We start from the raw sequence: 15,855 nt of genomic DNA, 5'->3' as shown, positions 1-15,855 counted from the left end.
TTTGTACAAGGTTTAATTTTTATTCTGCTTCCAATGCTCTCTTTCTTAGGGGTGGAGGTTTATTCGTTTTCAATCCTATTCTTGTAAAATGTATCTATTTGTATGGTATGTTGTGTGATTCCAATAAAATCAATAAAATTATTAAAAAAAAAAAAGGAAAGAATTTACACATTCTTGTTCCTCATGGTGAAATGAAAACATTGTGTGTCAAGGCACTCTTGATCAATTTTTTTTAACAATAAATAAATGAATAATAAATGGGAACTGTTTCACTTTCTTTCAACCCGAGTGACAGCTGGGCATCTAGTATGTATATGTAGATATATACAGGTATATGTATATCCATATATCTATATATATAGTGACAGATTAGGGTTTCCTCGCACCCTTGTACCCTCAGACCACACGTCAGACACCAGATAAAAGTCCAATAATAGGATTTATTATAATAATAAAGTGCACAAAGCACGCTCCTCTCCACAATACACAATAATCAATAAACCAATCCTCCACTTCCAGACGCTTAGCCACCCTGCCTCCCAACTCAGCTCATCCGTCGGGGATTTCCCACAGTCCTTTATAGTCCTTGACCCGGAAGTGTTTGTCCCTCAGTCCATGTGACTTTCTATCACTTCCGGGTCAGGTAAAACTTCTCTTTTTCTTCAGCCTAGAAGTACATCATTTTTCCCGTTCACGTGGCCAGGACGCACTTCCAGGTTAAAGGAACATATGAGTCTACGAGCCTCACTACAGCGACTGCTTGTGGTCCACAAGGTATCCAGCAGGGCTGTGTATAAAAACTACAAAGTCCATGAGGCCCTGCTGGAACTCGGGGCATGTCCATGCTGTCGGGAGAGCTCCTCCTGGCGGCCTGGGGGTGAGGGCCGGCAACTGTTGCCGGAGATCCATCACAATATATGTATAGCCATATATATATATATATATATATATATATATATATATATGGCTTTAGTCTTAATTTTGAGAAAATTGATATTATCTACCTTAGATAACAAGTAATTTGTTATATATATATATATATATATATATATATATATAAACAAATTACATTTGTTATATATATATATATATATATATATATATATATATATATATATATATATATATATATATATATATATATATATATATATATATATAAACAAATTACTTGTTATCTAAGGTAGATAATATCAATTTTCTCAAAATTAAGACTAAAACCATATATATATATATATATATATATATATATAAATATACATATATATATATACTGTATATATATATATATGTATGTATGTATGCATGTATGTATATGTATGTATGTATATGTATGTATGTATGTATGCATATTATATATATATATATATATATATATATATATATATATAACTGGTTATCTAAGGTAGATAATATCAATTTTCTGAAAATTAAGACTAAAGCCAGCCAAACTTCCCTGCACAGAAATGGGCCATCTTTTTAAGATGGTACTCCAGAGCACTCTCTGCATACCCTGCAAAAGCATTTGTACTAGATAAGCCACTGGTGGTGATTGAAAGCCACATACAAGAGGGCTGTAAAACAAAACACCACAACCTCTGACCCATTTCAATTAGCATTATAGCTCAATGGGAAATTATAGCCTAAGTGTGCAGAAGTGAGCTAATATTTATCTTGATTCAATTAAAATGTCATCTGCTGAATAAAAACAAATCCATCTAAATTGACAGAGCAAGCAGTGACCATATTGAACCAGCAGCAGACTGTAATAGACTTTTTATGATGAATGAAGCTTGCTCACAGAGAAACCATAGAGAGATTTTGCTTCAAGGAAGCAAACAAAAGCAGAAAAACACTGATGAGAACTAGAGCAGTTTCATAAAATATTTGTAGGCATAACATTTTGTCAACAAAAATTGCTTTTCTCTAGCAATTTCACAAGTTAACCAAGAGAAAAAACAATATACTATCTACTATGCGCAGAAAACATAATTTTAATTTAAAAAAAATTAAAAGGGAAAACACCCTTGATCACATGGTCCAAAAATAAGCTGCCACAAAACATAAACTGCCTTAAATTTAATCACATGCATAATACAAAAAAGCCCTTGGTAACAGGAGAGATATAAAAGAAAACCAAATTGCTATAATATTATAGCACCACTGTAGTAGGATATGTTTTCATGCTATTTTACAACTATAGGCAGTAACAACACAGACTCTCCAATCACAACACAGGGGATAGAAGCATTAGGGAAAACAAGAATAGCTGAACAGATATTGCTGCAGTTCTGATAAGCAAGATATAAGTGTAAGTAAATCACTATAATTCAGCTAAAGAAGGTGGAAGAGGATTAGGCCATACTTGGAAAGTGTTCTCTGGGACTCACAGGTCATTCATAAATTCTAGACTGACAAAATATAGCAGACAATCTGGTATTATTAGGGATTTCCCTGCAACAGTGAGTGATGCACTCAGATGTTTGACTTGTACTGCCTCCTGTTTGACTGAGTAGATACTTTAACCACTGTCATTAGTGCCCCATTACAACAATGTGTTTAGCCAGCTAATTAAATTATACTAGACAGATTTTAAAAGTCTATCTTTATGTCAGGGTGCCTTATTAAAGTTACCTAATACAGTGAATAATCAATGGCAATTTAATCTCACCCAACACTCACTGACCTGATTGATGGTTCTCACTTGATGGCGATGTCCCAGAGAAGCTGAATATGGCTGCAGTACTACATAGAATGAACAGCCAGGGATTTAAAACCATCCTGAAGGTAAACAAACAAGGGAATGACTGCAGACATACTAACAATTTCAAATACTTTCAGTACAGAAACAATATTTAATTATGAAATAACTAAAGCAATTGTTAATATAAGCAGCTTTATTGGCCTCATACAAAAATCAGTAGTATACAACTAATAGAAATGGGCCTCACATTGGGAGAAATTGACAATAACAGGAAGTCAGCAGGAAATAATTATATAGAACAGGAAGTGATAATAGCAGCAAAAGACAAACATTTATATGTTAAATGAGACTAAATGTGGAGGCATTTAAAAAGCCATAGCAACTTCTAAGGCCACTTAATCCTGAGCAGGACTGTAGGGGGCTGAAACCTATCCCAGCAAGCATAGGGTACAAGGTAGGAATAATCCCCTGGCTAGGGCGGCAGTCCATCACTAAGTGAGTACACTCACACACATACACACACTAGGGTCAGTTTAGCATGACCAATCCACCTATCTTGCATTTCTTTGGACTGTGGGAGGAAACTAAAGAACCTGGAGGTACCCTACACAGACATGCAGACTTCACATAGAGAGGACCCAGGATGTGAATTCCAGTCTCCTTAATGCAAGAAAACAGGCCATTTAAAATGAAATTATATGAGTTAAACTTTATTAATGCAGGTAAAACCAAAATCTAAAAAAATCCTTAACTAATTTGTAATACACAGACAAAATGTGTTCAGTTAATGCAAGAATTAATTAACCAACACAGCAATGGCTTGGATCAGGACATTAAATTCCAGGTTTCAAGAAAAGATTCAACAAGTGTTAAGTATGACCCACTTTTAAATAAAAAGGTGTGCATTGTGACCAAGCAACCCACTGTTTTCCAAGTCATCTATATTTTTCTTCCATTTTCACTGCTGCCATAGTAAAATGGCTAGCTGACCCAATCATATGCAGATTTTCCACACTTATTTGGTGCATCTGTTTGCTGTAAGGGAGGCAGCATGGAACAGCTCAACTTCTCTAGGCTTAAACAGACACAAGTTCCTCCAACAATACTTTGGCTTCGATCCTGCATGTGAGCCCACAGTTCATGGAAAAACGTGTCACATAGCAAAATGTACAGACCTCTACTAGACAGGTTACTTAAAGAAGAAGAAAGAACACTTAACAGCAAATATTTGAAAATGACATTTAATAAACAGAAGGCAATACAGTAATTAAATATCTATATGCAGATAACATAAACATTAATTATTAACACTAGATGATTGACAATAATCTAAATGAAGTAAACTCCTTAAAGTACAGTAAGTAAAAAATACCTAGGAACTGTTTAAAGCTTATAACGATTCCACTAGCCAAGATCATTTCTTAGGCTGCGGGCTTTCTCTTTTTCCAAGAGCATATACTAGTGTTTTGCTCCATTAGTGAACTTACTGCCTCCAGTTGAGAAAAGTGGAAGCTGACACCATGGAAAACATCAGGACAAATATCCTTATATCACAAACTACCAATCTAACTCTGATGCAACACCTGTCCTAAGTGTAAAACTGAGTGATCCCCTTCTGCTAAATGCATAAAGAAATAACTTTTCTAACACTACAGAGTTTAGAATCCTCTGGTATTATGTTGTATGCTGAAGCAAAGGGTACATAATTCACCTTTTACTATAATAAAGATAAACAAAGGTAAGACATAATTTTAAGTGTCATTTATTTTAAGTTATGTTTTGTACAAACAACACCATTGCGTTTCAAAACATTTAAAAGATGTTCTGTATTTTTCAAGTAAAAGTTATATCTTCACAAACACAAATTGTGTTCCAATGTTTAGCATTTTCTATAAATTTTTAAAAAAATCTTTTGCCATTACTAGAGTTTTACATTGAAATTAATTGGGCCCAGGTAAAGTCATAAAACAAAAGCATTAAAACTTACTGAATATGCTAATTTTTCAAGCCAATACAGTAGTTTAATATTGACTTGGGTCTTGCAATTATACACATATTGTAAAATAGCTTATACATGTAATTTTGAAAAAAAATATATATATATATATTATGAGACTTGGCCATTTTGAAGAAAAAAAAAAACAGTGTGCATGCTACCTTAGCACTCGGAGTCTTCTGCAATAACCATTCACCGTTTCCTCTCAAAAGATAAAATTACAGTAAACACTTCATGTCACATAGCTAGTTTTGATTTACTTCTGTATTTATGTGAGAACTCACATAGGAAAATATAAAACGTATCCTTTCCTCGAGGAAAATAGTACCATGAATATACAATAAAATGATTAATGCCATTCCTCTTATTACACCAGGGCTTTCTGAAGAGTGTGCTTCACTTTTACTTTGAAATACTGAATAGCGAAAACTGACAATAATGCCATATTAGTTGGCACTACTTCCTCACAGTTCCAGGACAATGGATATGAATTCCAGCCCTGTAACTGCCTGTGTGGAGTTTGTAAATTCCCCAGTGTCCAAGTGAATGGTTCTGTTACTTCAGTCTTCCTTATACATGCCAAAGACATGTACATTAAATTTCCCTGATGAAAGTAAGCACACCATCCAGGCTTGGTTTCTCCCATCTATGCATTTCTGTCAGAGGCACTGTCCAGTCATTTGTAACTGTAAACTGGATTAATCAAATCTGTAAATGGATGTATATTAGCTTCTTCTGTAATTATGTAAAAAAAAAAAAAAAACATACAGTATATTTATGAAATCTTCTATTTTCTTATGGAAGTCTCTAGGATTACAAAATTGTTCTAATTCAAGCTCCTTAAATATGCAAGGAACTCAAAAAAGCTAAGAAATTATAAATCAATTGAACATGCTGTTATGTCCTAAATGCACTTTAATAGCCCTTAGATGTCAGTTTCTCATTTTGTCAGTCCCCAAAACCACATGCCTTATCGAATGATTATGTCCTCATTGTTGATGATTCTCATTAATGATTTCTTCACAATCTAATTGCCTAAACCAGTTAAAAAATACAAACATTTACCACTATTAGTAAATCAGCAATTATTTATTTATTTGTTTATATGCTTAGAAATGTCAAATTTTACTTACTGACAAGATACATTTCACTTTGAAGCTTTAAAAATATTAGCAGTCATGTACACGTATACCTGGAAAGCTTCAATTTCAGCTGACAAGCATTGTGTCTTGAAATTCTAGCAGTCTTATAAAAAAAAAAAACATTAAGAAACATAACAGCATTCCAGCTCAATCAACCATTCAAACTTCATGCAATTTACTTTATAAGCAAAAGGAAAACATTTTTAATTCAAATAGAATTACTCTTTCACAAAAGAAAAAAAACATGCTGTTGTCATACTCACTTGTCAAGAAGTCTTTAAAGCAAGGAGGAAACTCCCTTTTATAAGAAGAACTTGATAAAGTGAAAACTGCCTAGGAGGTGCAGAGGTCATAAGTTACTTTATTCACTTCTAAGCTGCTGCTGTGAGATGCAACAAACTAGATGCAGGCTCTCACACAGCAGAAAAAGATAAGCGTGGCTGTCAAGACATAGCATGTCCGTGTCTCTCTCTCTCTCTCTCACTCTCTCCTCTCACATTGGGTGGTGCAGTAATACCACATGACTAGCTCTATCCTATATACACAATATCTTCTAAAAAGATCAGGCATGGCTCAGCACACATGCATCAGGCAGATATCACAGGGTACAGACAAAATCACACAAAATTACACCAAGTAGATCATACACTAGATGAGCATTATTCAGTACTTTCTTACTTCTTCATCAGATCTAAAATACATCATACAGTGGAAATGTTGTTTTGTTATTGCTTTTGCTTTTCTGATGGATGTATATTTTCAGTACATGACTGCTGTCTGTGCTAGACTGCCTAAAGCTGCAAAAACATTCAAATCCCGTTTTAAGTTATTAAACGATTATAATAGGAACAGTTTTTTTTTTAAACATAAAATCTAAATAGCTCAAGGTAAACATACAACTTTGGCTTTAATATTACTACTTACATTTTCCAAAATGCTACTTATTAATAGGTGATGCATACAGGACTAACTGAAAACTTGTGACAGTATTTTATTATGTAAAGCAATGTTTCTTAAACTTTGTTCCGTGAAACCCTGGGGTTCTGCAAAAAAAATTGCAGGAGTTCCATGAGCCATCTGTCATAATGCCATGTATCACCTGTAGCTACTGAAAAAAAATTTGGGGCGATCAATGAAGAACCTAATATTGATGCAACAATACAATGTTTGATGCATGTATTGTTGCATTCGTCACCTGCGTTAAAGTTGTGTGCATTAACTAAATTGTATCAATATTTTATTTATTTGAATTACCAATAAGAGTTAACAGTTCAGCTTAGATTTTGTATTTATTATTACATGTAGATGTTTGCTGTTTTTTGTGATGTCACATTTAAAAAAAAAGAGTTTGAGATAATCTAAGAAATCTTATATTCCTATGAAAAAAAACTGACCTAGTGCAATTCTTTAAAAATATAGATTGGAACATAAAGGTTTTTTTACCCTGCAGATATACTTCATCTTTTGATAAATTTTTAACTTTTCACAAATGAAGCAATTTTCAACAATTATAATAAAAGACCCAAAGTAGAAAATTAAACTTTGGATACAAAAAATTGAAACCAATTTATATGATAACTTCAAAACTTAAATTGCCAAATTAATGAGACATGTGAGAGAATAATTTAGAGGTAACAATACTGTAATTAAGTATTTTGGCTTGCATTGCATATTGAAATATATAAGCATTTCTTTTAGATAGATAGATAGATAGATAGATAGATAGATAGATAGATAGATAGATAGATAGATAGATAGATAGATAGATAGATAGATAGATACTTTATTAATCCCAAGGGGAAATTCACAAAAAATTTTTTAAGAAATTTCATGATGAAGAACTACTGGAATGGTTAAGTATACAAAAGACAAATATGTACCAGAAGAAGGTTGATGTAATATACAAAATGTACTCGGGGATCAGCAGATGTCCTGTAAACAACAAGATTGGACCGTTGTCACATAGACAGAAATTTCAAGAATAACATCTAAACCTAAAGATATATGAAGAGCAAAAGTATAACAAAAATAAACTTTAATTTTCTAAGTTATTTGATGTGTAAACCAATGAACCAACCAGAGTAAAACGTTTGCATTGATTGACACTGTATGTAAATTCAGTTCTTTGTAAAACGGACTTCTAGCTTTTGTTTTTTGATTATTCTGTAAGAGATGCTCCCTGTTCCATGTTTACTAAGGACTTAATTAAAGACGCAGTGGACAAGTTTTTCTCCTGCCTGATTACAGACTCAAAGAGGTTTTATCAGACTTGTCCTAGTAGAGGATGAGTTTATTTCTTTAATTATTACCACATACATAAAAGATAAATGAAGACTACAGTTTTAACTAACTAAAATGTACTGTGATCATTCATATACAAAATGTCAACAGTTGAATTTGAATACTATTTTTATAAATGCCTAGATTCACGAGAAGGTTCTTTGTGGGTTCTAGATCTATTTAACCTTAATGAACAAATAAAAAATAATCTCTTTACATATAAAGAAGATACTGTATGTTGACTGATCTTTCCTCATATGTTATACAGTATTAAAAATGTGAAGACTGCTTTACTTCTTGATCAATTTTAAGTAAATGATCATATTGAAAGGGGATGTTTGACCAAGTAAACATTTAGGATACTACTCCAGTTCACTCCTACATGCTTATATGAAAGCAGATTTTTGACTGTCGCCGCAATAAAAAGAAAATATCAAAATAGCCTAAATATGAAACTTACATTAAGACTATCGCGAACAAGACTTACACAAAATATTGATCGTGCCATACAATGGGTGCACATTCTTCTTATTTACATTTATTATGCTTGAAACATTAATTTTTATTAATACAGTGGAACCTCGGTTCACGACCATAATTCATTCCAAAACTCTGGTCGTAACCCAATTTGGTCATGAACCGAAGTAATTTCCCCCATAGGATTGTATGTAAATACAATTAATCCGTTCTAGACCGTATGAACTGTATGTAAATATATTTTCTTTAAGATTTTTAAGCACAAATATAGTTAATTATACCACAGAATGCACAGCGTAATAGTATACTAAATGTAAAAACATTGAATAACACTAAGAAAACCTTGAACAACAGAGAAAACTAACACTGCAAGAGTTTGCGCTCTTGCCTTACGAACCACTCGCTGTAAACACTTTTCTTTTAATGAGTTTGAAGCGCAGGGAAAAAAGCGAACATTTGAAAAATCCGTAATTTAATAAACCACCATGAAAGTAACATTGCAACAAATCACGCTACGAACCGCTCGCTAAAAACACTTTTTTAATGAGTTTTAAGCACAGGGAAAAAAATGAACTTTTGAAAAATCCATAATTTAATAAACCATGCCTTACCACACTATGAATGCCACTTCTCTTGCGAAACTTTTCAAACCGTCCTCTACTAGCTTTTAATTCTTCACTTTCACCACTCGTAGAAGGATTCAAATCGCCATGAATCTTCCTGGCTTTCTCGCATAACATCGCCTCGCTTACGCTATCCCCTGCAAGTTGCTTCTCGTTCAGCCACACTAGCAACAGTTTTTCCACCTCTTCCAGCACTTGAGGCCTCTGTTTGGTTAACAGCTTCTTTAATGGCCTCTTTGTGCTTTAGAATTGTCGAAATCGTAGATTTTGACTTCTTGTACATTGCGGCAAGATCAGCAACACGAACGCCACCCTCATACTTTTCAATAATTTCTTTCTTTACTTCAATTTCAATTTTCTTCAAACCTTTCTTCTCACCACTCTTCACTTGCTTAGAAGCCATGGTTAACTGCAAAAGCACACAAAATAATGTAGAGCACAAAGAGTTCACAGCGAAAGCATGCACATCTGACTGACAACAATGCAAAATCATCGGCGCGCATAAACCTAAAGGAAACTGGCTTGTTTGTATTCCGAGTGTGTGGTCGTGAACAAATGCAAAAGTTTGGCAAACTTTTTGGTCGTAAACCGATTTGTACGTGTTCCGAGATGTTCGTGAACTGAGGCTCCATCTTTTTACATAGATATACATTGTATATGCAAATATTTATAAATATCTTGATTTAAATTGTTTTCACAAAACTAATTATTTTGTGATTTCCATTTTTTTAACATTTTCATAGGGTTTATCAGATAATTTTTTTTTTTATAGGTTTCCAAAGTTTAAGAAATACTAGTCTAAAGAATAGGTGTTGTTTGAAATGAAACTTGCAAAGCTATCTGAAAAGCCTATCGATAGTGTGGCCCCCCCATAGCTTGTCTGAAAAACCAAGAAAGCCACTCATGCAGTTGGTGTTTTCTTTTCTTAACCTGGGCGGTGTAGTGGGTAAAACTAAAACTTAACAGATTTGTATTGGGTTTGTATTGCATGCTCTGTCATTGCCAGTGTAGAATTTGTAGGTCCTCCCTGTGTCTACGTGAATTTTCCTCTCGCATCCCCAAACATGAGCTAAGTTGAGTGACAATTCAATACTGGCCCCTATCTTGGTGTGTGCATGAATGGGTCCTGCAATGGACTGATGCCCTGCTCAATGTTGTTTTATTGCCTTGCACCCTGTACTGCTGGTATAGGCTCTGGCTGTCAGCAAATCTAAATTGCATTAAGCAAACTTAAAAATGTTATGTTAATTTTAACCTGTTGGAGTCTCTGGGGCTGTGTGTCTATATTTGTATTCAGTACAAGCCACACATCTTTGTGGCTATGCAAGTCCTAGTCTGTAGCTAAGATGTAGTGTACTGGTGTGTATTAACATTTTTTAAGTTTTTTTTTTGTGTTGATGAACCTATTTAAATTATATTCTTAATGCAATATGTTTTAATATGTGCAAATGCAATTTAATTTTAAAGACATTTTCTGCCATGTGTGCCCAGTTCAATGAACTCTTACTTGCATGTAAGACAATGAATGCAACAGCAAAGATGAAACTCTTTTTGTTGTGACAGAGCAATCTGCCACTACATATATAAAACAGAAAGCAGACATGAAATTGGGGAAGTTCAAGAAAGAGAAATCAAAACATGGGTACTCATACTGAAAAGTGTGTGAGCAGTGTGACTGAGGAGAGGTGGAAGATGAACACCAGGATACACAGCATTGAGTGTCTCCTGCTTCAATACACTATCAAAAGCAATCCCTGAATTTCCAGCTCTTCACAACAAAAGCAATCTGGCCTTTCCGCAGAAAGAGATACAAAGACAGGTGGCAAAGACAGCAGCCAAGTACATGGAGTATATGTCTTCCAGAAACTTAGAGAAAGAAATAAAATGGGTCCAAAATAACAGTTACTATATGTGTGAGTATGTACTTCCATGTTTTCAAATATATACAGTATGTCTAAAGTATATATGGTTAAACAAGATTGCTAAGTGTGAAAATATATATACATATTTGTATATATAGCTCCATAAAAATCTGAGCTTTCCTTAAATGTAATTATTTATCATTGTCCATTTGTACACTTTTTTTCATATATTTATATTCATTCTCATACTTTGGCAAAATATGTCATACCAATAAAGCTACTTTGAATTTAAATACAAATTCACTTGTAACTATCCTGAGTAACAGAATGCCACAAGGGGACCCACTGTATGGAGGTGCCTCTGGCAATGAACAAACATCATCAAAAACTTGCACAATGGTACTATGAGGGGCTTAGGGGGGAAAAAAAACAAGTTTAGGCATGACTCGGCTTTTCATACTTGATAAATCAAAGTAGAGAGTACTAAAAGTCAACTACCATGGAGCAACTGCCTATTGCCAGGTACAGGCAGACAAGGCACCTAAAAAGAAAAAAAAAGTACAGCATGTAGTGTAGGGGATTGCATCTGGAGAAAAACAGGGGTCATCCACCACAGAGAGTTTAAAACAGTTGCCGTGTAGTGATTTTTAACCTTAACATTGGGAAGAAGAGAAGGGAACAAGAATTACAGTCAAACAGAAGACAAAAGTGTGAGCAAAATACTTGGTATCTTGGCTAGACTCTGAGCAAAGGAAGAAAGTATGCTTGCTCTCACCCATGCAGACAGGAATCTTGCACCATTTCAAGTAGAGCTAACAGGTATTTATTGTGTATGTTGCACTGTGTAAATAAATTCAAATAAATGCTTCTAATCTATGTCCCTGGCCATTTAGTAGGGGTACAGTGGAATTCCAACCAACATGAAACAACACATCAACATTCTCAATGATATCTAGCTTTTAAACTGTATTACTATAGTTATTTTTCCTTTTAATATTTTGTACCCTATTTCACTGTCCAGATTAAAGTGATAGTGATTCCTTTAGGACAATGTATATCTCGTTGTCTGTGTCTGTATTAACAGTCCCAAAAGATGCATATTTTAAATTTATTTTAATGGTCATTAAAGTACATTTACAGCTTTTCCTAAGAAATGCCTTTCTGCAGTCAATAGATGTACCAGTGACAGAGATAAACTACCTTAAAATTAATTGTACTTCTGGGAGTGGAGAATGTCAGTCTGACATCTATTAACATTACTGTACATGAACTTTCCATTTATGGTATCCATTTTTCTTTTCTTTCCCACTGGGGACAAAGTGCAAGACCCTTATTTTTTTCTTTAATATGCGCCCTTTTCTCAAATTAACCAGTCAAGGCATTTTCAGGTAACATTTTAAAATTTTAAAAATAATGAATTATATAATATACTGTTCAAAACCTACTTCAATTATTTGTATCAATTGCAATGAAAGACGGGCATGGGCTGGCATCCAGTCCAGGGCATAATTCATTACCCGGTCAGGGGGCCAATGTAATTAAGGAAAAGGGGGAAGACGAAGTATTTGGAGCAGTGGCTTCCCAGATAAACTACATGGCAGCAGACCTAGATCAGGATTCACACAAGTATATCCGAAGGGCATAATGGGAGTTGTAGTCCCGTGGGGCAGTTGGAGCCACCAGGGGGAGCTGGTGGGATTGGTAATCCCAGTTTTACAAGACTTCCATTGGGCTAAGCACTGGCACCAGAAGTACTCCCAGGTCCAAGATAAAAGGAGCAGCCCTGCCACATCCAGGTAAGTTGGAGCCAGCAGTGGAGACAGGCAACATTCGTCTGTGAGGAGTGGAGGAATGGAGGACCAACAGAGAGGTGAAGAAGAATATTGTTAAAGAAGATATTTTGGTTAATTCTTCTTCTTTCGGCTGCTCCTGTTAGAAGTTGCCACGGCTGATCATCTTTTTCCATAACTTCCTGTCCTCTGCATGTTACTCCGTTACACATGCCAAATTAATGTCCTCTCACCACATCTATAAACATTCTCTTAGCCGTTCCTCTTTTTATCTTACCTGGAAGCTCTATCCTTAACATCCTTCTCCCAATATACCCAGCATCTCTCCAAACCAACATTATCTCTCCTGTAGACCTTCCCTTTCACTCTTGCTGGTGCAGGTCTGTCACAAATCACTCCTAACACTCTTCTCCACCCATAAACCCATGTTATTTGAACCCAGGAATGGCCTAGTGTGGTTGTGTTGGGGGTGCTGCAACACCCCCTACTGGTCACACAATCAATACTGACTACACTTCAGTAATTTTTTATTGTTAAATGGACCCATCATTTTTAACAACTACAACTGATCATTTACAGCAAGCAGATTTCATGATTGGCCTCCAGTTATGTTTGGGGCATATTTTAAAATCAAGAATGTCAATGTTTTGTGGATCTGATATCCTGAAATTTAACAACAGCATCAAGAAGAACATCAGCTCTACACTGGAGGTCTGAGCAAGTGTTTTTGAACTGGGAGCATTTACCTTAAAGTGCTTCATACCTGAGAGAGAAGTGGCCTGTAGGAGAAGGCTTGTGTAAGGCTCACAAATTCTGTGTTCTCCAATTTTAACTAGTCCATGTGGTATGGATTTTAAATGAATAAATGTTAAGTCCACTTTCAGCTGTGTTTTTTAAGGGGTTCTGTATTTTGTGTATACCCTCTTGTACATTTTACTTCACCAAGTAACATTCCAAAAATGCCTACAATAATTTTGATAAGCAGGAAATGTTTACAAATTAAAAGACTGCTTTAGAACCCTATTAGGTTTAAAACACAAATTAAAAGTGCACCACTTCCACTTGTTAAATTAATCTGGTCATTCTATCTGGATTCAAATCTTCCACAAATTTTAAGTAATTAGCAAGTGGCCAAAATAATATATAGTGAGTGAATCAAACATGGCACCAAGGCAAATAAAATTTAGATGTCTCTGTTGTCTGTTTCAACTTCACTATACTGTATTTGTAAATGTATAGAATACTTTCATAAACAAAATCAAGACAAATATAATTAAAATAAAATGTCCTGTGTTTCACAAGGCAATTCATAGCAGACAAACAGCTATGCAAAAGTGACAATTCATTTCTGGATACCTTCTTTTAGGTTCATTATTTTTCTTTGGTTAATAAAAGAATGAAAGCAAGGGCACAATCTTATACATTATTCAAAAATTTAAAAGCATAAATAAACGTTTGCATTAAAACCTATGACTGTATTGAAAACCTTTGTAAAATTATTGAATTATTGTCATTTTTCCTTGTATAAAACAAAAACACAAGTCAATTTTAATCAAATGAATGTATCTTTAACTATAAAAATGGATTTGTGGTTAAGAAATTGGTTAGAACTAAAACCTGACATGCTGCAGGAAAGTGAGCTTGCGATGCCCTGGTGTGAGCAACCCTTTTTTTTTTACCAGACCTTTCAAAACTTGTCACTAGCATACACAATGTTATTTAATTTGATTTACTAGTTAGTTTTTAATCTGAAAATTATTACTGAAAACCCATTAATATTCACTTTTGGAAGCAAATTTACATGATAATACAACCATAACTTTTTTTTTAAAAAAATATGCCAGGCGACACGTTTTCAGGGTGTTCTCTCTGATGCTTTATTATAAGTTAGTAATTATTAAATAATGACCCTTTTGTTAAGGCAACTTTCGAATGGCTTGCTGATAAGTATTTAATATTTAATCTTTTGGATTTGTGTTTTTAATCGGTATGTGTTTAACATATTGTAATGTAATGCGATTTTCATACTCAAAAGAACTTATTAAAAAACATTATTATAATAAAAATAAATGCCATAAGACAACAAGCGTCTTTCTGTAGTATTACGAATTGTCATTTCTTCAGCTGAAAGCCATGCTGCTGGAGAATACTACAGATATGATAAACGAATATTTTTCTTTACAGTAAAATCCGTGCCTATTTCCTTCTCGAAATGGGTACACGTATGTCAAAACACTTCCGATTTTGATTACGTATAACCGGCTGCCGCTTTTCACGGCTAAAATATACGGGGGATTGTGGGGCGCCGCGATTGAAAGAGCGATCTGTAAGACGTTTCAGAGATATCAAATTAACCAGCAGCTTTACGAATTTACCGATCCAGTGTTGTCAGCTTTTCTTTTTACTAGCCCAACTATATCTTGGAATGCGCGAAAAACTGAAAAAGTGTAGCGTGTATGTCGAGCAGCTCGGAGCCCTGTTAAGTCTGATTAGAATGGGAGCGTGTCGCCCTCTACCTCTCCGGATGTCACGAAAGTATGTGCCCATTTCCTTATCTTTCTTACCCGGGCGAGAGACCACACCACTAACTTTCTTCTTGTCTTAGAGTCGGCTGCAGTCGATTCCTTCTCGCAGCATTCGCTTCTGTCCATTCGACAGCTGTCTCTTAATTCCTCAGCTGTGTTTACCTTCTCACCAAGAAATGTTCTACGTCATCGGAAATTCCACGCCGGCCTCAACCCTTCGACTTTCCCTATGTGGTTCCTGGCAGAGAACTACGTCGTTTACTTCAGGTTCCCGGAAGCTCACGAGCCTTTTTATGCACTTATAACTCAGAATCACTGGTTTCTTAAGTCGTATTCCTTTAGAATTTCCGGTAAACATTTCAAGTTGTAATGTGTGTATAAGGAAGGCAAAGGATTTACAATTTTCTTCAAACCTCAAATTAACAGTAATTGAATACTATCTTATGAACCACGGAC

The 15,855-nt window shown here is 34.7% G+C and overlaps 1 protein-coding gene across 4 annotated transcripts in view; it reads right to left on the bottom strand.

Moving 5' to 3' along the window:
• Nucleotides 1–15,642, bottom strand: part of LOC120537032 (interleukin-1 receptor accessory protein) — a 68,403-nt gene extending 52,761 nt beyond the window's left edge. The window contains exons 1-2 of one of the 4 annotated variants that reach the window (XM_039765638.1): nt 15,439–15,642; nt 2,687–2,781 (exon numbers count right to left, since the gene is read on the bottom strand). In XM_039765638.1, the coding sequence (XP_039621572.1) occupies nt 2,687–2,780 (94 nt within the window). In that variant the 5' untranslated portion in view covers nt 2,781; nt 15,439–15,642. Of the gene's footprint in view, nt 1–2,686; nt 2,782–3,588; nt 3,897–6,105; nt 7,272–15,438 lie in introns of those variants that run through there. The other 3 variants (XM_039765661.1, XM_039765656.1, XM_039765647.1) reach the window with 3 other exon arrangements.
• Nucleotides 15,643–15,855: the final 213 nt, after the last annotated feature.

Source organism: Polypterus senegalus, chromosome 1 (genome assembly GCF_016835505.1).
Source record: "Polypterus senegalus isolate Bchr_013 chromosome 1, ASM1683550v1, whole genome shotgun sequence".
Taxonomy (NCBI): Eukaryota; Metazoa; Chordata; class Cladistia; order Polypteriformes; family Polypteridae; genus Polypterus; species Polypterus senegalus.
This window is presented reverse-complemented; position numbering and strand designations above follow the sequence as displayed.